The sequence below is a fragment of the Thamnophis sirtalis genome, unplaced genomic scaffold, assembly GCF_051295495.1.
Source record: "Thamnophis sirtalis isolate CommonGarterSnake01/CBP01778 unplaced genomic scaffold, rThaSir2_p1.2 scaffold_7, whole genome shotgun sequence".
Classification (NCBI taxonomy): Eukaryota; Metazoa; Chordata; class Lepidosauria; order Squamata; family Natricidae; genus Thamnophis; species Thamnophis sirtalis.
Genome location: NW_028261387.1, coordinates 53,759,789 through 53,786,450, shown reverse-complemented (window position 1 = coordinate 53,786,450; position 26,662 = coordinate 53,759,789). Strand labels below are relative to the sequence as shown.

The following is a 26,662-nucleotide window of genomic DNA, read 5'->3' as shown; positions in this document are numbered from 1 at the left end:
CCAAACTTAATGACACTTTATTAAAACATGTCTTCAATAAAAGTAGTAGGATTGAAATAACAAGATCAAATACAAACCATCTCATAAATATGTTTGTGATTTCTTATATATTACTAGGAGACTCAGAAAGAGTAGAATGGCCATTAAAACATTTGCTTAGGTGTTCTCATGTGGAACACCTTGTCACTCATTTTAAATATATTGGAGTATCATCATATCTGCTGAGAATGTCACTTGAGGAAGAGGATTAATGGGTTTCTCTGATCACAGTTTTCAATGACCAAGGAATGTAGTGATATTTGAAGTTAGCTAGAAGATTTATGCAGTGTATCTATGGTAGCAGCTAACCTAATGATATTTCTCAGGAGTCCTTAAGACTCACAGAAGTTTAGTTTGTCTTTATAATTTATCTACAGATCCAAGGCACTTCAATTTAATCACTTGGATGGCTCTCCTGAGGACTTGTGGAACTACACTTGAACTGATGTGATTGAAATCTTTCCTATGGGAAAACAGAGTTCTCTCTAGGCTGACTTATGACTTCTAAAATAACTTTTGAAGGAAAAAAAATTGGAGTACATGACACACTCACTCCATACAAGTTTTTGGATGCGATAGCAGTTAATAATATTTTGGTGTATATAGAAATTCTAATTTCAGAATAGTTTTTCCATCACTACTTAGCTGCAGTACACATCTATAGATAATATAGAGCAGGAGTCCCCAACCCTTGGTCTGTGGATTGAAATCAGCCCACGGCATGCCAGAAACCGGGCCACGCAAAAAATAATAATAATAAAAAAATGGAAGCTCCATCCACAGGATGCAGGCAGCACATGAATACCCCCTCCTCTGGTCCACAAAAAAACCCACATCCACAGAAATGGTTCCTGCTGCCGAAAAGATTGGGGGACACTGATACAGAGCCGTAGTCTGTCAAAAAAAAAAAAGTAGTTTTCCATTTCCATTTCCATTTCCTTATTCTGTTTGTTTTCTGTTCTGGTGTCCTATAAGTAAGTATAAGTATAACCTTTATTGTCATTGTACTTAAATATAACGAAATTGGTTCAACTATCAATTTTAGTATATAAATACAATGCACACATTTTAAAATCTTACATATTTACATCAAGGGTGAAATTCAGCAGGTTCTGATAGGTTCTGGAGAACCGGTAGCAGAAATTTTGAGTAGTTTGAAGAACTGGCAAATACCTCTGGCTGGAACCAGAGTGGGGAGGGAATGGAGATTTTGAAATATTCTTCCCCTGGAGTTGGGTGGGAATGGAGATTTTGCAGTATATTTCCCCTGCCACGCCCACCAAGCCATGCCCACAGAACCGGTAGTTAAAAAAAATGAATTTCACCATGATTTACATCCAATTTTGTTATTTTGACAATAGCTTCATAATGGTTAACAATAAATAGTTAACCTAATATTATTGCACCAAATCAGTGGCAAATGACACACACAAAAATGATTGAGCTTATTTACTGCCTATATGTATATACTACTATATGCTTATTTTCACCTACAATGGACAAATAGTTGCTTGCAATTACAATGTGATGCCCAGTTGTTTTTCATGAAGTTTACTTAGAACCCAGGAGTTATGTTCACTTTTCCCTATTATCCATCAACTGAAAGCAAGTTAATAGAAGCTGCTTCCCTACTATTTATGTTGTCGGATAAACAGCAATTTTGATAAAGAAGATTGGAAGGGATGGACAAAAATGTAAGGATTAAATCTTGTTTCCTTCTTAGTCTCCTCTTTGAGACTTCAATAGAAAGTGTCATTAGGGTGTGAGATAACATAAATGAGTTAGTTTATATATTATGGTTAGCCAGAATATGATTGATTTGCTTTGGTCTTAACTTCCTGTGTGAGCCTGGGTTGGCAAACAAACTATGCTTTAAATATCATTGTCTAGTGCAATGTCAATCTCAAGGCCCGGGGCCAGATCCGGCCCTCAGGGTGCTTAGATTTGGCCCCCAGGGCCACCCTGGAAACAGCGAAGGCCTGGCCCATGGTGCCTGTGCCAGTGAAAATAGAATTCCGGTTGCAGGAGGTTATCGCAGCTGAAAACGGAATGGGGAGCCTGTTTTCTCTAGCAGAGCACTCGAGCTATCACAGGCGCCCCTGGCATGAGTGATGTCGAACTGGCACGCCCATTCTAGCTACACCCACCCCTCTCCCCTGAGGTCAAACATAATCCTGATGGGGGTCTCAATGAAATAGAGTTTGACACCCCTGGTTTAGTGGAAAGTGGGAACTCAGTCAGAATAACAAACACAGAGAACATGAAGGATCCTGTTCTACCAACACAATTCAGAATATTGATCCATCTAGCTTAGAATGGTCTATGCTGACTGGAAGAAGCCATCTATTCATATTCAACCAGATATTGAATCAACTGTCCTTAAAATAAAGCAATTTTCCTATAGCTGCTGGAAATAAAGGTTAATGGGAAAAAATCCTATTTAATTCAACTCCTTGCCAGAACAGATGGATGATGAATTTGAAAGAAAAGCAACCTTCTTGTGCTTAAGAAACATACTTTTAATGTTGTGGTATTTTGAAAAAAATAATCAAGAATTAAGAAAAAATCCAGATGCTTCCTCTGTTGTTGTTCTGTATTATGCTGTTTTTATATGTGTTTTCCTACTCTTCTTTGTTTTTAAATGTTTTGATAATTGTAAGAAGTTGTTGGTGTTGAGTGGTACATCAATTATTATTATTATTATTATTATACAATTGTATCACAGCGGCCAGTTGTTTCGCCGGATTTGGCATTGGTTACTAGTCGGGCCTCACCCAGCAGCCTAGGTCGTCGTAACGTATTTTCGTAATATGCGTGCAGATCCAAGCAGTGCGGCTTTTTGCATTTGACTGATGGTGATTTTGTCAATTTTTAGCTGTTTTAAATGTAATTCCAGTGCTTTTGGAATAGCACCCAGTGTGCCAGTTACCACTGGAATTATCACTGCTGGTTTGTGCCATAGTCGTTGAATTTCGATTTTTAAATCCTGGTATCTTGTGATTTTTTCATGTTCCTTCTCGGCGACCCTGCTATCACCTGGCATTGCGATGTCTATGATTGTGACCTTATTTTTCTCAACCAGTGTGATGTCTGGTGTATTATGCGCCAGTATTTTGTCGGTTTGTATACGGAAATCCCACAAGATCTTGACCATCTGATTTTCGGTGACTTTTTCAGGCTGATGTTCCCACCAGTTTGTTGCTGTTTTAATATTATAATTTTTGCACAAATTCCAATGGATCATTTGTGCTACTGAATTGTGCCGCAATTTATAATCAGTCTGCGTGATTTTTTTACAGCAGCTGAGTATGTGATCAACAGTTTCATCAGCTTCTTTGCAAAGTCTGCATTTGGCATCATCAGAGGATTTTTCGATTTTAGCCTTAATGGCATTTGTGCGGATAGCTTGTTCTTGCGCAGCCAGAATTAGTGACTCTGTTTCTTTCTTTAATGTACCTGTTGTTAACCATAACCAAGTTTGTTCATTGTCCACTTTATCTTTTATTTTTTCCAGAAATTGGCCATGCAGTGCTTTGTTCTGCCAACTCTCCATTCTTGATTTTATCACATCTTTTCTGTATTCTTGTTTCGTCCGTTGGGCCTTCAGTAGATTTTTGTTCTTTACTTCGATTAATAGATGTTCTTGACTTTCTTTTAAATAATCAGCCAGTGCGTGTTTTTCTTCTTCAACTGCTTCACTTGTAATAATCCTCTGCCACCTGATTTTCGGGGCAGATATAGTCTATCAGTATCACCACGTGGATGTAAACTGTAGTGCATTGTCATTAGTTTCCTGTTTTTTCGGTCCAAAAGGTCCAAATCAGCTTGTGTCCAGTTAACTATACCAGCTGTGTATCTTATAACTGGTATTGCCCAGGTATTTATGGCCTTGATTGTATTTCCACCATTCAATTTAGATTTCAAAATTTTCCTAACTCTGTTGGTGTACTCTCGCCTGACAATAGTTTTTACTTCTCCATGCTTGATGTTATCCAACTGCAGAATGCCTAAGTATTTGTAGGCTTCATTTTCTTTGCATTTAATTAATTGGCCATTGGGCATTTCAATTCCCTCACATGCAGTGATTTTGCCCCTTTTTATGGATACAGTGGCACATTTTTCCATGCCAAACTGCATTGAAATATCGGTGCTGAATACTCGGACTGTGTTTGTCAATGATTGGATTTCTATTTCTGACTTTCCATAGAGTTTCAAATCATCCATATATAGTAAATGCGAAATTTTTTCAGCTTCTTTGGCTGTTTGGTAGCCTAATTTCATTTTTTTTAAGATTACTGATAGTGGGATCATTGCGATGATGAAGAGAAGAGGTGTAAGTGAATCACCCTGGAAAATTCCTCGCTTGATATTAACCATTCCGTAGCTCTCATTCCCTACTGCCAACTCAGTTCTCCATTGTTTCATCGCCTTTTCAGTAAAGGATGTAATATTTTTGCTAATGCCAGTTGTTTCTAAGCATTTTATGATCCAACTATGTGGCAGTGAGTCAAATGCCTTTTTGTAATCAATCCAGACCATATTCAAGTTCGTTTTTCTGTTCTTACAATTTTCTAATATCATTTTATCAATTAGAAGCTGATCTTTTGTGCCCCTGCTCCTTCTTTTGTTGCCTTTTTGCTCTACTGGCAAGATGTTGTTTGTTTCCAAATAATCCATCATGTTATCTGCAATAATGCCTGTGAGTAATTTGAAGGTTGTTGGCAAGCATGTTATTGGTCTGTAGTTTTCAGGTGTTGTTCCTTTAGTTGCATCTTTCTGAATCAAGTATGTTTTTCCAGTTGTCAACCATTCATCAATTTGGCCCTTTTGTAAAATTTCATTCAGTTGCCTGGCCAATATTGCATGTAAACTGGTCAGATATTTGAGCCAGAAACCATGTAATTGGTCCTTTCCAGGTGATGTCCAATTCTTTACCTTTTTAACTCGATTTTTGACCATCTCAGTTGTTATTTCTAATACTTGCATTTGTTTGTTGCCATTATTATTATTATTATTATTATTATTATTATTATTATTATTATTATTATTATTATCTCTTTTATTCATTAAACATGGAACTCAGTCAACTGAACATTTAAAAATGTATCACAAATATCATTGACTGGCACTGATACAGGTTACTGCCAGCATCCTATCTATCTATCTATCTATCTATCTATCTATCTATCTATCTATCTATCTATCTATCTATCTATCTATCTATCATCTATCTATCATCATCATCTATTAATTAAATATGAAACTCAGTCAACCGAGCATTTAAATGTGTTACAAATACCATTGACTGGTATTGATGGTTGATATGGGTTGCTGTCAGCATCCTAGGTATCAACCAAGTATCTTCTTAAAGTATATGATGTTCCGAGTAGTGCAGTTTTTTTGCTGTGCTGGTATTATTGCAGGATGCTGCAATTTCTTGATGTGTTTTGTAAAATTCTTGGATATGGTACCAAGTGCCCCGATGACAATGGGTATAACTGTTACGTATTTCATCCATAGCCTTGTAGTTTCGATGGCTAGCTCACAATATTTCTTAATTTTTTCTTCAAGTCTGGCATCTCTTGGTACAGTGATATCAATAAACTGTATGATGATGATTATTATTATTATATTGCAAGGATTGGAATAGTAATGGAATTCCAATATACTCCCAATCATAGTTGAATTATTATTATTAATAATTAAATGAAAATGATGGTGATGCAGGTTCCTTCCACAGCCAATTTAAGGTATTTTCAAATTCTGATCTCAATACTACCATTATATTTAATATAGTACCACAATGAATCCTATTTCATTACTGCAAGTGTCAGTTCCCAATTAGGAATTATCAGCTGACCTTGATTTTTTAATTTTATTTATTTACTTGATTTATATCCTATCTTTCTTTCCACAGGGATATATAAATTAAAGTAATTATTCCCGAACAGCTAACCTTTTAAAAAAAAATACAAACATGTACCATATGGACATACATCTTTGCTTCTAGGCCAACAATAATGGCAATTTGGAGATTTGTAACATTCCACAGAAGACCTATAAAAAGTCATTTTTTTCAATTATTATTTCCACATCTGCAATGACATTTATGATAGAATGATTGATGTCAGGCCCAGTTATAACAAAACGTTTATTCTCTTCACTGATTTAATCCAATTCTCTGTCAGACCAGATGGGGTCAGTGGGGCAAAATGGAAGAAAAACCTCTGTATGATTGATCTTTCCCCTCCTCTGTTAGGCAATCAAAAGCACTTCAATATTTTTTTTCAGGGCTTTTTATCCTACTGGATAGAGATTAATCTACCAGAGCACAGTGCTAGCTTGAGTAAATCTAGAGAACCTATGATATATTATTGGCTAAATAATCAAATCATGGGCTTGGTTCACAATGAGTTAAGCCAGAATCAAACCAATCAACCATTATGGTTTATAAGGTTTATGGCTTAGCATGATGTAAGAACTCAACCAGTTAAAAAAATGCAGCACAGTAAAATGTTATTAACCTGAAACTCTTTCTCTTTCTCTTTCTCAAGTGCACTTGGTAATTGGAACATACAATAATACAATACAATACAATACAATACAATACAATACAATACAATACAATACAATACAATACAATAACAAAGTTGGAAGGGACCTTGGAGATCTTCTAGTCCAACCCCCTGCCTAGGCAGGAAACCCTATACCATTTCAGACAAATGGCAATCCAACATCATCTTAAAGACTTCCAGTGTTGGGGCATTCACAACTTCTGGAGGCAAACTGTTCCACTGATTAATTGTTCTAACTGTCAGGAAATTTCTCCTCCATTCTAAATTGCTTCTCTCCTTGATTAGTTTCCACCCATTGCTTCTTGTTCTATCCTCAGGTGCCTTGGAAAATAGTTTGACTCCCTCTTCTTTGTGGCAACCCCTGAGATATTTGAACACTGCTATCATGTCTCCCCTAGTCCTTCTTTCTATTAAACTAGACATACCCAGTTCCTGCAACAGTTCTTTATATGTTTTAGTCTCCAGTCCCCTAATTATCTTTGTTGCTCTTCTCTGCACTCTTTATAGCGTCTCCACATCTTTTCTACATCGTGGTGACCAAAACTGAATGCAGTATTCCAAGTGTGGCCTTACCAAGGCATTATAAAGTGGTATTAACATTCATGTGATCTTGATTCTATCCCTCTGTTTATGCAGCCTAGAAGTGTGTTGGCTTTTTTGGCAGCTGCTGCTCACTGCTGGCTCATATTTAAATGGTTGTCCACTAGGGCTCCAAGATCCCTTTCACAGTTACTATTGTTGAGCAAGGTACCACCTATACTGTACCTGTGCATTTTGTTTTTCTTGCCTAAATGTAGAATCTTACTCTTTTCACCACTGAATTTCATTTTATTAGATAGTGCCCAATGTTCAAGTTTGTAAAGATCCTTCTGTATCTTTAGCCTATCTTGCGGAGTGTTGGCTATTCCTGCTAGCTTGGTGTCATCTGTAAATTTGATGAGTTCCCCATTTATTCCCTGATCCAAATCATTGATGAAGATATTGAAGAGTACTGGGCCCAAAACAGAGCCTTGGGGTACTCCACTGCATACTTTCCTCCATGAAGATGCAGTTCCATTGAGAACTACACGTTGAGTGCGGTTGGTCAGCCAGTTACAAATCCATCTGGTGCTGATGCTGTCTAACCCACATTCTTCTACTTTATCTAGTAGTAGGTTATGGTCTATCTTATCAAATGCCTTACTGAAATCCAAGTAAACTATATTGACGGCATTCCTCTGGTCCACTAATTTTGTCACATTATCAACATGAATATAGGCAGGATTATCAACATGAATACAGGAACATGATTACAGGCTTCCAAGTTAAATTTTGCTTTTCAAATTCATTTGGAATTCTGTACCTGTTTCCTTTTGAGAAAGGCTACAGCATCCCACTTCTATATCTTTGACAAAAAATGTGCAGTCATATCTGTTACATGTCTAGGTCAAGAGGACTTTATCTTTTACCTATATGTCCCATTTTCTACCAGCAAAAAAGTTCCCGAGCAAAGGTGAGGAAGCAAATGGTTTTATGGTCTCAAAATACTTATACAACTATCATAATATTTTGTGCCTATGTGGATAATTGGATAGAGATATCCACTGCTAGTGTAAAGCCATTATCAAATGTAATAGCTCCTTTGGCCCTTCGATTGACAGTAAAATGTTATGATCAATATTATGCAAATCTCTGTAATGATCTAGTTGTAAAGGAAAAGGTTCCCCCGCACATGCATGCTAGTTGTTTCCGGCTCTATGGGCGGTGCTCATCTCCTATTCTAAGTCAAAGAGCCAGTGCTGTCCAAAGACTTCTCTGTGGTTATGTGGCTGGCATGACTAAATGCCGAAGGCGCACGGGGTGCTGTTATCTTCCCACCAAGGTGGTCTCTATTTTTCTACTTGCATTTCGAACTGCTAGGTTGGCAGAAGCTTGGACAAGTAATAGTAGCTCACTCTGTTATACGGCACTAGGAATTCGAACCGCTGACAAATTTTAGTCACTGAGCCACTGCGTCCCCCTTCAAAATTCCACTGGATCCAAATTCCGCAATAAATAAAGGGAATAAATTGCATGACAACAATTTCTCACTGTGTACCACAGCTAATACTATTGTTTCTGATTAATATTATAGTTTACAAGTGGCCTCATCTCCTAACATATATTTTTTTTGGGGGGGGGACGGACAGACCTGTCCCAAAGATTTCTAAATGAAACCAACATTTCCATGAACATTTTATAAAAGAGCATTGAAAACCTGTGATGCCATCAAAGCAATGACTGGAGCTGAATTAGTTAACATTTGGTTGCAGGAAACTCCTGTTTTGCTTGTTGGAAGATACTCAAACAAGGAAGCTGCTTGCTGCCACACCTACCTCGCAAGAGAGCAGTCAGTCCTTTGACCTGTGATGAGAAAAATGAAAACAAATTATGTTTTTAATCAGAGGGGAAAAATTTGCAGGATAAGCAGGCATGTGAAAAAATTTGAAAGGGAACTGGAAGAAACTATTATGGGAGGGATGATTCCCCTCCAGAGCAGTCATTTTGATCAAGATGATCAACAGCAAATCATAAAATATGGAGTTCTTGTGCTCTGAGCTTGCTCTTCTAGTTTTAGTGGAGATGTGGTAGAGTAAATAGGGCAAATTATTACATATAAATAGGCAGCAAACATCACCCCTACTCATACCTATGTTACCTAGTTGAATAATGAAAGACAACTATAAAGAAAGTTCAGACAACATAAAAATCTCAAAAGTTCAACCACGAGCTACTAATATTCTCTTCTACTAGATAGGGAAATGTACAAAACAGTTCTTAGCTATCTGAGGACTTGCCTTGTTCTTTAGACACTGATTTGCTGTATTCCTGCTAGAAATGTTAAAATGTCATAAGAAGGCATGGCAGGAAGTATGGCATTTCTTTATCTTTCTCAGCAAGAGATGACTACTTTTCAGAAATCACTCAGAAAATGTGCACCACATTTTTAGATTTATTAGCATGGAATGTTCTATCCAATTTGGTCATGCTGGCTGTGGATTAACTGATCTTTCACGCCATACCTCTGGAGAGCTGCTGGTTACTCAACAAGGTACAATGCACTAGCACACTAGCTAGTTCAGAAGTCCATGGTTTTATTATTTCCTGTCTTTTTATTTATTTATTTTTAAACCCACAAATATTTCAAATGAGGAAAAAAGACACCAAACTGCAATGCCTGGGGCATTATGAGCAATATTTAAAAGGATCTCAACTTACAGTAATAGAGAAGACACGTGTCATTTGACAGATAACAAAACTAAGATAGCTTTCTCTATTGCAATGGTATTGATTTATACCAGGAATAGTTTTCCCCCAAGATCAGAAATGAAATGAATCAAAGACAGATAATTGTTAATCATGGACAATAAATAACACATTTTAAACAATCACTTTCCCACTTTCAGCGGAAAAACTTAATTATTCAAAGCAGTTCATATTTTATAACAACATTATACTAAACTAGAGTTTTTTGCCATCTGCCCATTTCCATTACAGAATATTAATATGTATATAACTACATGGCTTTAACAACATCAAAAGGCTTTAGTATTAAATTAACAAATGCAGGTAAAAGATGGGAAATAATTATTTGTTACCAAAAGACCTGCTGATATTTTCTATTAATGGAACCTGCCATGTCCAGAGTAAAATAATTTACAAGTCGGAAATAGAAGGGGACAGAGAAAACAAATCAATATTGTTTTGCCCCAAAGCTAGATAGCCAGTCGTATTTTGCAGTCTGTCAAGCAATCGCTAACAAAGAAACAATGCCAAAGATTTCAAGCAAGCAGTCTCTGGTCCGACAACAGTGGTTAAGATTAACATCTAAACCCTCTTCAATTTATAGCATTTTGCTTCAGATTGGAAAGCAGTGTATTCTTCTAACTTTCTTGCCCACCCAGATAATTGTATTTATCTCTTTTTAAATAGCTTAGATTTGGGACTGGGATCTTTGTGAGCAATGTGAATTCACAAAAGCTTCACTGAGTACCAGAAAAAGGAGGTTTTCTGATTTATGAAATCAGGCAAAAAATACCTTCAGTGTTTCTGATGCTCTCCCAGCAGGGAGTCAGTTAAAGGGGCAAGCAGTTAAGAGAAGCAGTATGCTAGAATGCAATGACTCAAGAATGTGGTTTGTCACAGGGTCAGCTTGAGTATTATATGGTGATACTCAAAGGGAGGGAAAATGCTCAAAGGAAATAACCTTTCTGACTTGTTTTACTTTACATGATAGCTGAATAATTTCTTTAACTGAAAAATCTTTTTTAAAAATTATGTATACTGCTTCCTTTGACTTCCAGTGGGATGAAGAACAATTTTGGTTATGTTTTTGGTTAAAAATAACAAATAATTTCATCCAATAATTTGGGTATTCAGACCACAGAGCCCTTTCCGAGTCATTTGCATTACTTCGCCTAGACTTCTTCACAGTCTGAAGAAATAAAAATGTCACGTTTCTATAATAATTCCCCAAATATAAATTATATACTCAAAACTGCCTGTTCTTGGCCAGGGGATCTCAGCCACATGGCTCAGGAAAAGATTTTATAAGAATCAAAGAAAGTTCTGCAAAATATTGGTTCATTACAGTTTAGAATAAATTTTGTGATTTATATTTTCTCTCCAAGGCCTTGAATACTTAAGTGGAACCAGATCAATATCAAGAGCTACTTTATTGTTTGGAGTTGATTCGTGCAGTTAAATTAAAAGGGAAAGTCATTCTGCCAACTTATTTAGTTTTTCTATCCTTGCTCTTTTCAGATTATGAAACGGCATCTTTGATTTGATCATTGGCACCAGACAATTAATTCCAGCAATAACCACTGGTAATCCATTCATTTTATTAAAGCACCAATAGGCTATAGGCATCCCAAAGTACTTTTTAATTCTACTTGAAAACACCCAGTTTTCCTGTGTGACTAAAAATCCATACAGACATGGGAAGCAACCTAGTCCAACAATAAAAGTGCTTCCCTAATGACAGAATATTTGCACACCATGAGAAAAAAAATGATTAATTGCAAGAATTAACCTAATTTGATTCTGCAGATATGCTGAAATGGGAGGGGAGAGAAAATGGTTTCACTTAAACAAATAGATGTTGCACATTATTGGCTCATTAAGCACTTCTCTTTTGCCATTACTTAAGCAGCACTGCAGGGATGGAATAATAAATCCATAAAACATGACTTTGTCCACTTAGCATTGATAATCCAAGATTGTTATGCTCAGTCAGCTGCCTAATTTAGTAATTACAAAGGCTGGGCTGACACAGTGACAAGCAATTCTCATGCTTACTTTCTCCCAAAGTCTTCTGGAGGAGGTCATGCTTGGCCTGGAGCTTGGTGATGAGATTCCTCCCTTCCAGATATTCCTTCAATTTCTAAAAGAAGAAAGAAAAATATCTTTGAAGAATTAAAATTTATTTCTCAAATATTTGAGAGCAATAAACCAAGGAATCAGAAAAACTCAAAAAGACTGCTGCCATGTTCCATTTGAAAACTATTATGTAAGAAATAATTTGGAACAAATCAACCACCATGTTTGTTGTGAAATAACTAAAACCAATATTATTTAAGTTTTTCAATCAGAGATCCCTTGATAGTACAGTAGTGTAAGCAAACCTTCATGGATCAGATCAGAGATGGCAGTGTTGCTTCACGTAAGAACCAATCAACACTATTAACCTTAATTTCTCTCCTTCATTGAATGATTTCATATTCTACTCTTTTCTCTGCCTTGTTCTATGGCTTTTAAAATATGATTTATAATATATTCAGACTAAGAATGGTAAAGTGTACAGGTGTAACTCCATTAATAATAAAACAAAGATATTTTTGTATGCTGACTGAATCCCCGCCCCCTTTAAAGAGTCCCATGTAATCCAAATGAAACATACAATGCTTTAAAAGAAACTATATATAATTCATGGAATATCATATATCACATGGATATTTGAGACTAAAAACCCTCTCAGATCAGTGAACATTCATCTAGTCCAGCATTCAATTAGCACTCAATTGTTTCTGTAAGGACATAAACTTTAGTTGCTATTCAATAGTCAAAGATATGCTGACTATAAATATAGGGTTGCCCTGATACCCCTAAGGTGCAGAGCTTCCAGTGTGATTTTTGTCATTTTGGGGGAAGTAGTGAGTTCCTGTGGATGTTGCTGGATCTGTCCTCTCTTTGCATTTTGTATAATTTGTGAGATGATATTCTTAACAAGTAACATAAACAGATACAAGTGATTTTATTTTCTTGTTATATTTGTATACTACCAAAACTTGCTGTTCAAATAGATCTTCAACAATAAAAACATAAACGAATAAATTTTAAAACAATCAATTATGAATATAATAACCTCAGGCACTTTTACTGTAATGCACAATATTACTTCAACAGTAAATGAAATAGTTACTATGGAAAATATCATCATTTTAACAATTTATCAAAGGATGTCTGGGGGAGGCAAATCCAGAAAATGAAATGTTGTCTATAGTTTCCATCAATCTCACCTGTGATAAATATGGGATTTTCAGCACCATAACTAAGACAAATATATTTGGCAGTTGTGTTATATGTAGAGAATAAGTTCTTTAAGATATGTAGAGCTTTAAAAACTAAAGCCAATACTTTAAATTGTCAATCTTGCTATAAATCAGAAAACTACAAAAATGAGTGTGAACATAAAATATGCATACATTAACACCAAGCCAGAATTTGTAAAGCACTGAAGTTTTGGATATATTCCAATTCCTGGGAGATGTGAGATTAGATAGCTTGTTGACAGATTTTTCCACAATTACTTTGTTTAGGTTTACCCTTGGCAACCATTGTATGCTTTTACCTTACTATTTTTAACATGCTGTTAGCTTACCAGAGTCAAATTTGTGAAATCCACCACCATATAAATTTATTTAATACACACATACATACATTTAGGCCCCACTGGTCAAACTGAAATTTCAATTAATCCCCCAATGAAAAGAAGCTGACACAACCTCCACAGACAGAGTTAACACGGTATCTCTCAGTATTCAATAGCAACTTCCTAATTTTGCTATGTGAACAATTTACACAAATACCTAAACCCAATTTACAATTAAAGTAAATTATCACTTGAATAAAATGAGACTCCTGATGATAATGTGGACAGGTCCATGAAATTTTCTTGGCAGCAACATAGATTGCCACTGCTTTCCCCCCAAAAAAGGTTTACTTTCTCCCCTCCCCAATCTAGCCTGCAATTCTGGTTTTTTTCAGGCCTTCTACCAAATACTAGACTGGTCCCATTTTACTTAGTTTATTCCCTTTTTTCCCAGTGCTCAAAGGATATACATGGGGGTTTTATTTTATTTATCCTTTCAGCAACAACCTTGTTAGATTGAGAAAGAGTGACACGACTAAAATTGTTCAGTGTTTTTTCAAATGAATTTTCTCAGTCTTAACAACTTAACACCTATATTATATTACATAAAAATAATTATTTAGAAACAAAATTTTATCCTATATGAGGAAAAGATCCTCTAAGAATCCATTCCTTATGAACAGATATGATGCCAATTCAGATCACAAGAGAAGCATCAGGAGGTGGCTAGAGTTGCCTCAAGCAACAGATTTTGCACAGGGATTTGTTTCTAGGGTTTTTCTCAATCATTTTAATCCTTGGTAAAATCTTGAAGATCTACAGTATTCAGATTATACTTGCATGCATCCATTAATATACTGACTTTCTTCTAAGAAGTTCAAGGCAGCTTCACAATAACAACCCTATGACTCAAACAGCATGAGCCAGCTGAAAGTGGATGTAAACCTAGATGTCCCCAGATTTAAGCCTACATCTTAACTATAATATAGAAATCTATATTGTGGTGATCATCTGAGACCATCTCTAAAGGGCTCCATAAAACTGGACTGATTATAAGAATAAATTTCATATGACTCGCTTTAAATATTTGAAATTACTTTCTTGAACTTCAAGGTCACAGTTCTTTTCTTCTTATAATATGTATAAAAAGTTATATGAATTTCAAAAGAACATAAAGGTTTATGCCCTAGTCAAGTAAAGTGTTCTTGAAAAGCGCTCAGTAGAAACTCCTTAATCTTCTTAGCTGACACAGAGTTCATTAAATAACAGGGATGTCTAAGTATCTACACTATTGACATTTTGATGTGTGTATTCCTTATTCAGTATTAGTTCAAATGTTTTATATTTCAGTGAATTGATTAATTACAGAATTACAGGTGATGACTTTTCAAACTTTAAAAAAATAAGGTTAACTCCACTGCTTTAAAGAGCAAATTGTCAAAACTCAGAGCAATTAGGTTTTTAAAAGACAGTAGAAACACATTTTGAATTTTAAAAAATGTATATTGTGTAATGCAAAATTAAAACAACTCTCAATATAAGGATAAATATACATTAAAGCTATCTGCACTTCCCTGAGAGATTCAGGAAACAGTATGCCAAAGCAGTGATTGGAGCACCTTTCAGAATTGATATGTTCACAGTTCAGTGGCTTACTCCCTGCTGCCAGTCAAGACTCCATTAAAATAAATAACCACCTGATAATAAGGCAGGACAATTGTCTGCCTGGAGCCAATTTAAATTGAAAGTGATATTCTGAACCTAAACTATTAGGTCACTTTAGGAAGATATTTTTAAAAGCCCACAATGGACCCCTATTATTCCAAACATTTTGCTTCCAAATAATGCATAAACCTGATGCTGATTTATAAGTAAATGTGGCCTGAGAAAAAAATAAATCGTACTGTACCCCATTTTGGGAAAAGCAACAAATTAAGATTCACACCTAGAAAGATAGTGTTTTCTTTTCTCACCCACAAAGAAAAACTTAAACCTATTGCTAATTTCTAATCTAAGGCGTTACAATCATCTGATTGTAGCCACTGTCATACAAATTTGAAAAATATTCAAAACCCAACACTTCTGCCTCTTTAAAATGGGACCGATCAATGTTTTAAAATGAAAGGTATATTGTATTCACTTTGAAGGACAGGATAGGACAAGACAAGGGGATGAAACTGGTCAGCAGGAATTTTTGTGTCTCTAGTCAAAGACAGACATTTTATAAACAAGGGACAGAAAGCAGAAACAAGACTTGGAAATGAGTAACCAAATGGCTTATTGATGCAAAAAGGAAAACTAGCAAGATTCACACCTCGAAGAGGCTATCTAGGTCAAAATTGAACAGCCCCTCATTCAACAGAGGGGGAGGGATACTGCATCATCTATCTCAGTGATGGGATTCAAAAATGTTTACTACCAGTTCTGTACGTGTGGCGTGGCTTGGTGGGTGTGGCAGGGGAAGGATACTATAAAATCTCCATTCCCTCCCCACTCCAGCGGATAGATACTGCAAAACCCCTATTCCCTCCCGATCAGCTGGGACTCAGGAGACAGAGAATAGATGGGGGTGGGACCAGTCAGAGGTGGCATTTATTGGTTCTCCGAACTACTCAAAATGTCTGTTACCGGTTTTCCAGAACTGGTCAGAACCTGATGAATACCACCTCTGATCTATCTCCAATCTACAACACAGTCCTTTCAATAGGTTCCACACCTATTTGCACTACTCAGGTGACATTGATGACACAGATAAACCTCCAGGTGGCCTTAATAACTTGCTAAAAGAATGTAAATGACCGGCTGTTTGCAAGGAGTATAAACACTCCCATTCCCCACCATACAGTCAGAGCAGAAGAAGTTTCTAGGATAAGAAGTGAAGTGAAGAAAAACCAGGAAGTCCAATTGCTTTTAAAAAAAAGCACCTTTGAGATTCACATCTTAGGACTTGTAATATACAAAGTGTTGTAATGGAATGACTTTGGAAGATTGGTGGTGTGTGTGTGTTATGCTGCCTAGGGAACAAAAGAGGAAGGAGTCCACTCTGCACTAGATAATGTGCAGAGAAAGAAATTTAGTTTCACCGAACCTATTCAGGCAATAAAAAGATGGTGGGAGAATTACGCTTTCAGACTTGCAAGATTTTATAACTGTAGTCTTACAATAAAGTAGTCTTCACTTATCTCCCCCCCCCCTTTAGTCTAATTTAGATAGTAAATTACTGAATATATGGCTTCCTAATACTTGGCAATAAATCTACTTACCTAACATTTTAAGCCTGCTTTGTAATGTAACGTGGAGCAGGGGGGGGGGGGAACCTAATTGACATGCCTGCAATGAAGTCTTGCAATAAGTTTTGCCTTCCTGGCCCCTGGCTAGAGAAGAACAGCCTGTTCTCTACTCCAAAGATTAAGAAATGGCTATAGAATCTCTTACAAACTCACAGACTATAGTTTAAATCGCCAGTCCTTATTCCAGTATAAGAATGAAGTTGCAATGGAAAAGGACCAGTTAATCCAGAAAATGAACAAAAGGTAGAAATGAGCAGATGGCTATGGTGTAACAGCCTGGGCTTTGGTTTGGCTCCGAGTTTGCGGTCTGGCCATGTGTTCATGGTGTGTGGGGGTCGGAGGGAGTGCAGCAGTTGGTGATGCCACCATGGTTTGGCTTTTGGATGGTGGTTGCATTTGGTCTATGGGATGGGTTTGGGTTTGAGTCTGGTGAGGGTGATTGGTGGTTGCGTCCTGTGTTGTTTTGAGTCCGGTGTCGGTTTTCGTGGCTGGGATTGGTTATTTGACTAGGGCTAGTTTCCACATGTCTGGTAGGCGGGAGGTATTGTCACGTTTATTCATGTTGTGAGGGTGTTTCTCTATTTCGATGGCTTCCATAATTATTCTCTTGTTGAAGTGTTCGGTTTTGGAGATTAATTTGGTTTTTTCAAAATCAATTTCATGTCCTGTTGCTTTAAGGTGCTGGAAGAGGGATGAGGTTTTTTTCTTCTTTTCTGACTGTGTTCTTGTGTTCTGCGAACCCACTTACAGCAACAAAGCCAGCACTCCAGACCACCCCCCCAAGATTTATAGAGACACGGCAGCTCCGATCACACTTTACTCACACAAGCACGAAGCCCAAAACACCAGCCTGAAGATGGCGAGTTGGACCTCGTCGAAATGTTGCCAAGACAATCTCAATCTTACACGAGAAAAAACCCAAATACAACAAGACCAGCATACCTACACCCATGAAAATCTACGAAAATAAATATCTTACCTCTATGGGGAGGAAACCTTCATGCTCACCAGGACCTACGAGAAACTTGAAGTCCGAAGAGCCACCATTTTATGTGACCTCACATTCCTACACAACTGCCAAAACAAAAGCGTGGTCCCCACATGCTTCCAACTAAAATTCCATTCTAAAATCTCAGCCACTGAATGGATCCTGAAAAGAACTGAATTAGCCCTAATCAGAAACGAACTCCACGGGAAAAGATTCCTACTAGACCAAACCAACCGGGACCTACTCACTCTTCACCTCAAACTCAGCAACAAAATCCACTCAGCACTCTGGGACAAATCCAAACAATTAGCCCTCTGGAGAGCTGAAACAGAAACCTCCTACAAGACAGGCACACACACCAACAAACTCCACAGACTAGAAAAACAACAGAAGCCCAACCCCGCCTCCACAGCAACTCATGAAACAAACAGTATACAACATATCAGACAGGACCCTCACTACAGCAGAAACCAATGACCTTTCCAGAGGATTCAACTTTGCAGTTGCCCCTAACACATCCCCACTGAAAAATCATATGTGGAGTTGAAGCTACCCTCACCAAAATCAACCCAGATGAAGCCAATAAAATCAGACTTGAAGTCACCAATGTCGTCTGCTCCAGTAAGCCACCCAGAAGCAATTTACAGAAAGAAGAACAAAAAGCACTCACCAATTTGAGGAAAGACAACAACATAATCATTCTCCCAGCAGACAAAAGTAACGCCACAGTGGTGATGAACACGTCTGACTACCAAGCCAAACTATCCAACCTACTCCAAGACCCCGCTTACAAACCTCTAAACACTGACCACCACCACCTGGAAAAAACCACCAAATCCAAAATAAAAGCCTCTCCCATCTGTGAAGAGATCCAGCAAAGAATCATCCCCATAGAGAAATCACCCAGATGCCCCAAGCTCTATGGCCTCCCCAAGATACACAAAGAAGGAACACCACTCAGACCCATAGTCAGCTCCATAGGCTCACCTCTACAGAATCTTGCCAAATTCCTCACCAAACAACTACAACCCTACACAGAATCCATTACCTCACACGTATAAAACTCACTCCACTTCATAGAAACAATAAAGAAACAAAACCTACAACTCATGAGCTTCGATGTCACATCTCTCTTCACCCAAGTGCCTATAAAAGAAGCCATGACAGCTATCCAGAACAAACACAACCCCCCCTCCCAAAAGCACATCCTGGACCTGACCAACCATGCCTAACCAACACATATTTCATTGATAATGGACAAAGACACAAACAGATAGAAGGAGCACCCATGGGATCACCCCTCTCACCCGTCATCGCAAACTTATACATAGAACATTTTGAAATTAACACCTTAGATAAATCTGAACACAAACCCAAACTCTGGCTTAGATATGCAGATGACGCTTTCGTAATCTGGCCACACGGGAAAGAAAAACTGGAAAACTTCCTCACACATCTCAACAGCCTATACCCCAAAATACAATTCACTATGGAAATAGAAGCAAACAACCAACTTCCCTTTCTGGATGTCCTAATCTACAAAGAACCCAATAGCTCCCTAGGACATACCATCTACTGGAAAAAAAAAACACAGCAGCCGCTACTTAAACACACAAGCCCATCACCACCCTGCACAGGTCAACTCTGTAGTCAAGACCCTCATCTCCAGAACCAAATGCCTAGCCGACAAAGACCACCTGAAAACTGAATTACACACTCTCACAAACGTATTAATTTCCAACAGATTCCAAAGAAAACAATTACCAACCTAATCCAAAAGGAGACACTCTCCAAGAACCGACACAGAGAACAGAACAATGGCATTGCCCTCCTCCCTTACATCAAGGGCACCACAGATAAAATCAGCAAAATTCTCCACAAGCACAATATCAAGACAGCCTTCAGCACTGACCAAAAAATAGCCTTAAGAAACCCCAAAGACAAGATCCAGCTAGAAAATCAAGGAGTCTACAAAATACCATGCAAAATCTGCCCTGCCACATACATTGGACAAACTAACAGGAGAATAAATGCATGCATCGCAGAACACAAGAACACAGTCAGAAAAAAAGAAAAATTGAGGGGTCGGGGGTAAAGGTCGACCCCTAGGCCCTCAAATGTGGTGTGCCACAGGGTTCGGTCTTGTCCTCCGTCCTATTTAACATCTACATGAAGCCGCTGGGTGAGATCATGCGACAACACGGGGTAAAGTATCATCAATATGCAGATGATATTCAACTGTATCTTTCTGCCCCGTGCCAGCTCAGTGTAGCGGCGGACGTGATGTGCCGATGCCTGGAGGCTGTTAGGATCTGGATGGGGGTGAACAAACTTGTGCTCAATCCTGATAAGACTGAGTGGCTTTGGATGCTGCCCCCGAAGGACAGCTTAGACAGTCCATCCTTAACCCTGGGGGGGTGAAAATTTATGTCCCTCAGAGAGGGTCCGCAATTTGGGGGTCCTCCTGGATTCGCAGCTGAAACTGGAACATCATCTATCGGCTGTGACCAGGGGGGCCTTTGCCCAGGTTCATCTGGTGCACCAATTGCGGCCCTATTTGGATCGGGAGGCACTTCAAACGGTTCCTCACACCCTTGTCACCTCAAGGCTGGATTATTGCAACACGCTCTACATGGGGCTACCCTTGAAAAGCATTCGGAGACTGCAGCTAGTCCAGAATGTGGCCATGCAAGCGATATTGGGTGCACCGAGGTACACCCACGTTACAGCTGTCCTCCACGAGCTGCACTGGCTACCAATTGGTCTCCGGACGCAATTCAAGGTGTTGGTTATTACCTTTAAAGCCCTACATGGCTTAGGGCCAGCGTACCTTCACCTACTGCCACATACCTCCCAGCGGCCAGTAAGATCCCACAGATTGGGCCTTCTTCAGATGCCGTCAGCCAGACAGTGTCGGCTGGCGGGCCCCTGGAGGAGAGCCTTCTCTGTGGCTGCTCCAACTCTTTGGAATCAGCTACCCCCAGAGATGCGGACCATACCCACTCTCATGGCCTTCAGGAAAGCTGTAAAAACCTGGCTGTTCCGGCAGGCCTGGGGCTGTTGACCTCATTGTTGAGGTCCAGCCCCGATTACAATGAATGTATGTGGTGTTGTGATTTTAAACTGTCTTTTTTTTCCTCTTTTTTTCTCTCTTTTTTTTGTAAGCCGCCCAGAGTCCTTCGGGATTGGGCAGCATATAAATTTTGATAATAAATAAATAAATAAACTTGGTGTTTTTGTGCTGGTGTTTTCGGCTTCGTGCTTGTGCGAGTAAAGTGTGATCGGAGCTGCCGTGTCTCTATAAATCTTGGTGGGGGGGGGGGTCTGGAGTGCTGGCTTTGTTGCTGTAAGTGGGTTTGCAGAACACAAGAACGCAGTCAGAAAAGAAGAAAAAAACCTCATCCCTCTTCCAGCACCTTAAAGCAACGGGACATGAAATTGATTTTGAAGGAACCAAATTAATCTCCAAAACTGAACGCTTCAACAAGAGAATAATTATGGAAGCCATCGAAATAGAGAAACACCCCCACAACACGAATAAACGTGACGATACCTCCCATCTATCAGACATGTGGAAACTAGCCCTAGTCAACAAATAAGCCCCACCCACCACCCAGGTCGTTACAACACAAAAGAACAACCAGCACCTCAGCCACCCAGGATGATACGAAACAGCCAACCAATCTACAAACATCAACTCCATCTACCAATCAGGATGCAACTACACAGCCACCAACCCACTTACAGCAACAAAGCCAGCACTCTACACACCCCCACCAAGATTTATAGAAAGACGGCAATGCCGATCACTTTAAGCCCAAAACCCAGCCTGAAGATGGCGAGACCTCGCTGAAATGTTGCCAAGACAATCTCAATCTTACACGGAAGAAGACCCAAATACAACAACACCAGCATATATGTATGTATGTATGTATGTATGTGTGTGTGTGTGTGTGTGTGTGTGTATGTATGTATGTATGTATGTATGTATGTATGTATATATATATATATATATATATATATATATATATATATATATATATATATATATATATATATATATATATATATATATATATATATATATATATATATATATATATATATGGATTTTCTCACCGCCCTTGCATAGGATTAATAATTGGTCTGATGACCACAATAGCTGCAGAATGAACAGTTTGCTTTTTGAGATAGAATGCACTGGATTTGGACAACAATTTCATGACCCTCTTTAGGACTAGCATTTGACAATTCTATTAAACAGGTGACTACCAACTGTGAAATTTGCTACCTACAACAGGACAGATATTCTCAGTGCGGCAATACCCTAAAGAGTTTGGCTACATTAATTCAATCTGTTTGAGGTTAATGGAAGAGTTGTATAGGAGGGAGAGGACAATTCCACTAATCTCTTTCATTCTTATCTTCCTCCCTTCCACCCTGACTTCAGAATCTTCAGAAGCAGAACCAGTTTAGCAAACCTATATTTTCTGCCATGAAAAACTGAACCAATATTTGAGTGTTAAATATCACACTTGTGAAGGAAGGGGATATTTTGCAAGCAAGTGCCCAAATTGCTCCAAATCTAATCTATAAGCCTATCCTATCCTATCCTTTAAGTGTTTAGAGGCTTGAGCTTCAGGAATCAATTAAGACTATATGTGTGATTCAGTCACTTAATCATTCCTGTAATGCTACTGACCTAGAAGAGAAATAAAACTGCAGGTCTTAATAGCAGTGCCAATCTGGTGCCAGTCTGTCACAGAATCCTCTACTGAAGGCAAATATGCTCTTGGTATGCAACAAGGTGATTGCTCACTTTCAGCTGACGGTATCATGCCTAGCTTTAATGCTTAGGACTTTTGAGCATAGTGTACTTGCTATCAGCAACCATAAACAGTCCACACAATTTGATTTAGCAGTGCTATTGTATTTTTTTTTTTAAAGAATCTTGCGAATTAACTAATGTTATCTCCCAACAAATTCACCGGGATGGGAATAAACCTCCAGGTTGCAAACTCACAACCTACAGCACATACTGCCTACCATTCTCCAAGCTTCCTACCTTGCCTGGAAAATACATGAGCTATGCTGAGATATCTGGAAAGAAGATAGATAGAATCTTGGGAATTAACTAATGTTATCTCCCAACAAATTCACCGGGATGGGAATAAACCTCCACGTTGCAAACTCACAACCTACAGCACATACTGCCTACCATTCTCCAAGCTTCCTACCTTGCCTGCAAAATACATGAGCTATGCTGAGACATCTGGAAAGAAGATAGATAGCATGGATCTGCCCTACCATCAATTATATGTGACTATACAATCAACCTCATTCAGATAGCCACAAAAGTCAGCACTGACCTACCTAAAGGACTGCTGATAAAAACTTGTAGAAAGACTTTATCTATCTTGTGTTGCTATCTTTTAGGGAGATCTCTCTCCATTTGGTCCATGATCCATTCTTGGCAACTTTAAGATGTGTAGACTTCTCAATTCCCATAATTCGCCACCCATTACTAAGTTGGATCTCAGAACTTACAAACTTACTTCCATTAAGGACATGCATGAATATTACTGAAGTGTTTTATTTTCAATATCAATCAGTAAAATTGATTCTGAAGAGTGGAAGATGTTTGGGAGTAGGAATGTTGTGGAATAGAAGAACAGGCTAATAAAAAGATAGAAACAATTGTGAGAGTTTTCCACTTCAGCTAAAAAAAAGGAAAGCCTCTCCCCTCCTGAAATCTCCACTGAAAATGAGGAAAAGGTTGAGAAAGCAGAAAAGGAGGGGAATATTTTCCAACTCCAGCTAAATAAGAGGTGGAGAAAGATTTGTCAGCTGCAGTTGGTGAAATAATGGAAGGACAGAGACAATACCTTTTAATCTTTCCCAACTGGATGGAGGGAAAGGCATGTTCAAGTCCCAAAGAGAAGACGAAGAAGGTGAGACAAGGATTGAAGCTACTGTGGCAAGATTCCCATACCCCTCCCCCAGGAAAAAAAACCATTTTGTAAACTAGGGACGAATAGCAGGAATCTTCCAGCTGAAAAACAAGTAGCCAATTGCCTCAAAAAGATAGGGGAAAGAGATATGTAGCTTAAAGCTTGAGATTAGCATATATACAACATGGGATTCTTGATTAGTAGATGACTCTCTCATTTCTTTACTTCTTCTTAATTAACTTTGTTGAGTTTGTTTGGGAATTGAAGTAGGGAGACCATCTAAGATCTGTAACCCGGTATAAAGCTTGACAATAATAATAACACAGCTGCTCCTGTATTACCAGTAGCGTTATCTGTTAAGATGATCATCCATCAGACATCTGACAGACACCTTCCTCTTTGGGAAAAGAAGGGAAAGGAGAGAAGTTTTGTCAAGCAAATGCCTTTCTGATCTTTGCAGCTTTTGTGTCTGTGAAGAGAAGGGGGCCCAGCTGAAGGCAGAACTGCTCCGCACTGGAAATCTCCGGCTGCCTTGCAGCCCCAAGTAAGCTTCCCTCCCACTCAGTTCAAAGATTGAATTATCTGATTCCAAAACGAGCAGAATTTGTAAGCGAGATCATTAATTGTCTATTTAAATCTAGCTTCTTTGCTACAAAATCCTCTTCCGTTACTTTACCTATTTAAAGAAGTGTCTAAAATGGCGACGAGCCAGTTGAATTGCTGACTAACATTGTTTATCTAATTATACGTAGTCTCAAAACTTCAAAGAAAGGGAGTGCCTCACAGTCGGCCAACAGATCTTTACTAATTAGTTTCACTTTTAAAGTTTTAAAAGACTCTTTGCTAATATAGAGACATTCCAAACAGAGGTGATTATGCTGAACTGTTTCGTTACAATGCTAATTTTTTGAAACCTTCTGCAAACTTTCTGCAAAAAGGGAGGAACAGTCGGCTAGCAGTATCTTATTAATTAGTTTCACTTCTCTGAAGAGTTTACAAGATTTTCCTCTTATCAACTTGGCTAATATATATTTCTGATATAGAGAAGTCCAAAATGGCGCTGAATATGCCGAGCTGCTTTGTTACAACGCCCTTTTCTGAAACCTTTTGAAAAATCCTAAAGAACTAACAAAGGGGTGATTCAATACTTTTTTTCTCGTAAGCTGCACAGCGGGCCAGTAGAGTTTGATTAATTGCTTGAAGATAAGACATAATGGCATCAAAATTAAATCTTGGGCCGAAACTTCCTCCTAGAAGCACATCCCCCATACCTGGCACAAAGTTGCAGCTTCCACCCTTTATGCCCCCTACTGGAGATTTGCTAACGAAAGAACTTTTTTTGGAAACTTTTAGAGAATTTAGAGAGCAGAATTTAGAAACTTTTAGAGAATTCAGAGAGGAGATAAAGAACGAGATAAAAGAGTTTAAGGCGGACTTATATGATAAACTTGATACTAGGATTGCCAAAATAAATGATGATATGCTGGGACTTGTAACTGTATTGACAGAACATGTTTCTGGAATTGAAGATAATCTAGAGGTTCTTAATGAAGCTAACACCAATTTGACATCCAAAACTGAAGTGGTGCAACAAAAAGTTGAAAACGCTGAAAAATAAATTATTATGATACAGTACAGGCAGATGGAGCTTGCATTAAGAGTCAGGGGGCTGCGTGAGGACAAACAGGAGAACTTGAAACAGATTTTTTCAGAGGCTTTTGACCGTCTGGTGGGAAGACCGGGGTCCAACTTTGACTGGCAGATCGATAAAATTTATCGCGTTAATTCTTGGGCGGCAAAACAGAAGCAACTCCCCCGAGATGTAGTTATATACTTCACCACAAGAGAGTTCAGAAACATGATACTACAAGAGTCCTATAACACCAGGCTTCAAATTGGCAGACAGGATTTGATTGTCTTGAAAGAAATACCACCTCAAATGCTAAGAGCCAGGAGAGATTATGCTTTTCTAGTGGAAGAACTCAGAAACCGTCAGATACAGTATAGATGGGATGTGCCATTTGGTATTATAATTACATTTGACAAGCAAAGATATCGTCTCAACTCTGTATGGAAAGCTCGAGATTTCTATCACAATATTCTGAAGGTGGGACACCCTGCACCATCTGGATCTGGAGAAAGACCACAAGAAGGACAAGATAGACAGCAAACTACACAACTACCAGACAAGACGCACCACCTCCCCTTCCTGGAAGGGCAAGGTGTCATGGAACAAAGATCTAGCCGTATGATTACCAGACGAATGGAAAAACAAGCCACAATGCAACAACCTCAACAATCACCGGCCATTGATCAAGGAGTCACAGCAACAAGCTCAGAAGCCATGGAAGGAGCTAGGCCAAAGGTTAAACAGGCCATGCAGGAGGCTCTAAAAAAGCTTCAGGCAACCAGAGATGACAACTAAGATTTTGACATGGAATGTCAATGGACTGAATTCTCCACAGAAGAGAAAGAAAATATTTCACTATCTTAAACAGTTCAAGAATGATATAATTTGTCTGCAAGAAACTCATATCAAATCAACTGATCAAAAATATTTGTTTAACCCCAAACTTGGTCAACATTTTGTGACCTCTGCTACGGAAAAGAAAAATGGTATAGTTGTATACTTAAGAAAAGACATTAAGGCTGAACTAATTGAAGCAGATCCCTTTGGAAGATACATCGCGCTAGACCTAATCTTAGAAGGGAAAAAGACATTAATTTTGGGAATTTATGCTCCTAATCAACAGCAAGACGGATTCAAAAGCGAGGGCTGTGTTTATTATTCAATGTTATATGCACAGTATACATGTGATTGTATGAAATGAAATGGAAATGGAAATAAACGTATTTTACATGGAAACAGCAAGACAGATTCTATAGAAATCTTCATGCTAAATTAGTACAGTGGGACTATAAGTCTT

At 38.3% G+C, this 26,662-nt stretch overlaps 1 protein-coding gene across 5 annotated transcripts in view; it reads right to left on the bottom strand.

Annotated features, from left to right (window-relative positions):
• The window catches only part of SRGAP2 (SLIT-ROBO Rho GTPase activating protein 2), a 205,821-nt gene that overhangs the window by 39,190 nt on the left and 139,969 nt on the right, over positions 1-26,662 (bottom strand). For all 5 annotated transcript variants that reach the window (XM_087720076.1, XM_087720078.1, XM_087720077.1 and 2 more), the window contains exons 11-12: positions 11,934-12,018; positions 8,969-8,996 (exon numbers count right to left, since the gene is read on the bottom strand). In XM_087720076.1, the coding sequence (XP_087576202.1) occupies positions 8,969-8,996; positions 11,934-12,018 (113 nt within the window). The remainder of the gene's footprint in view (positions 1-8,968; positions 8,997-11,933; positions 12,019-26,662) is intronic.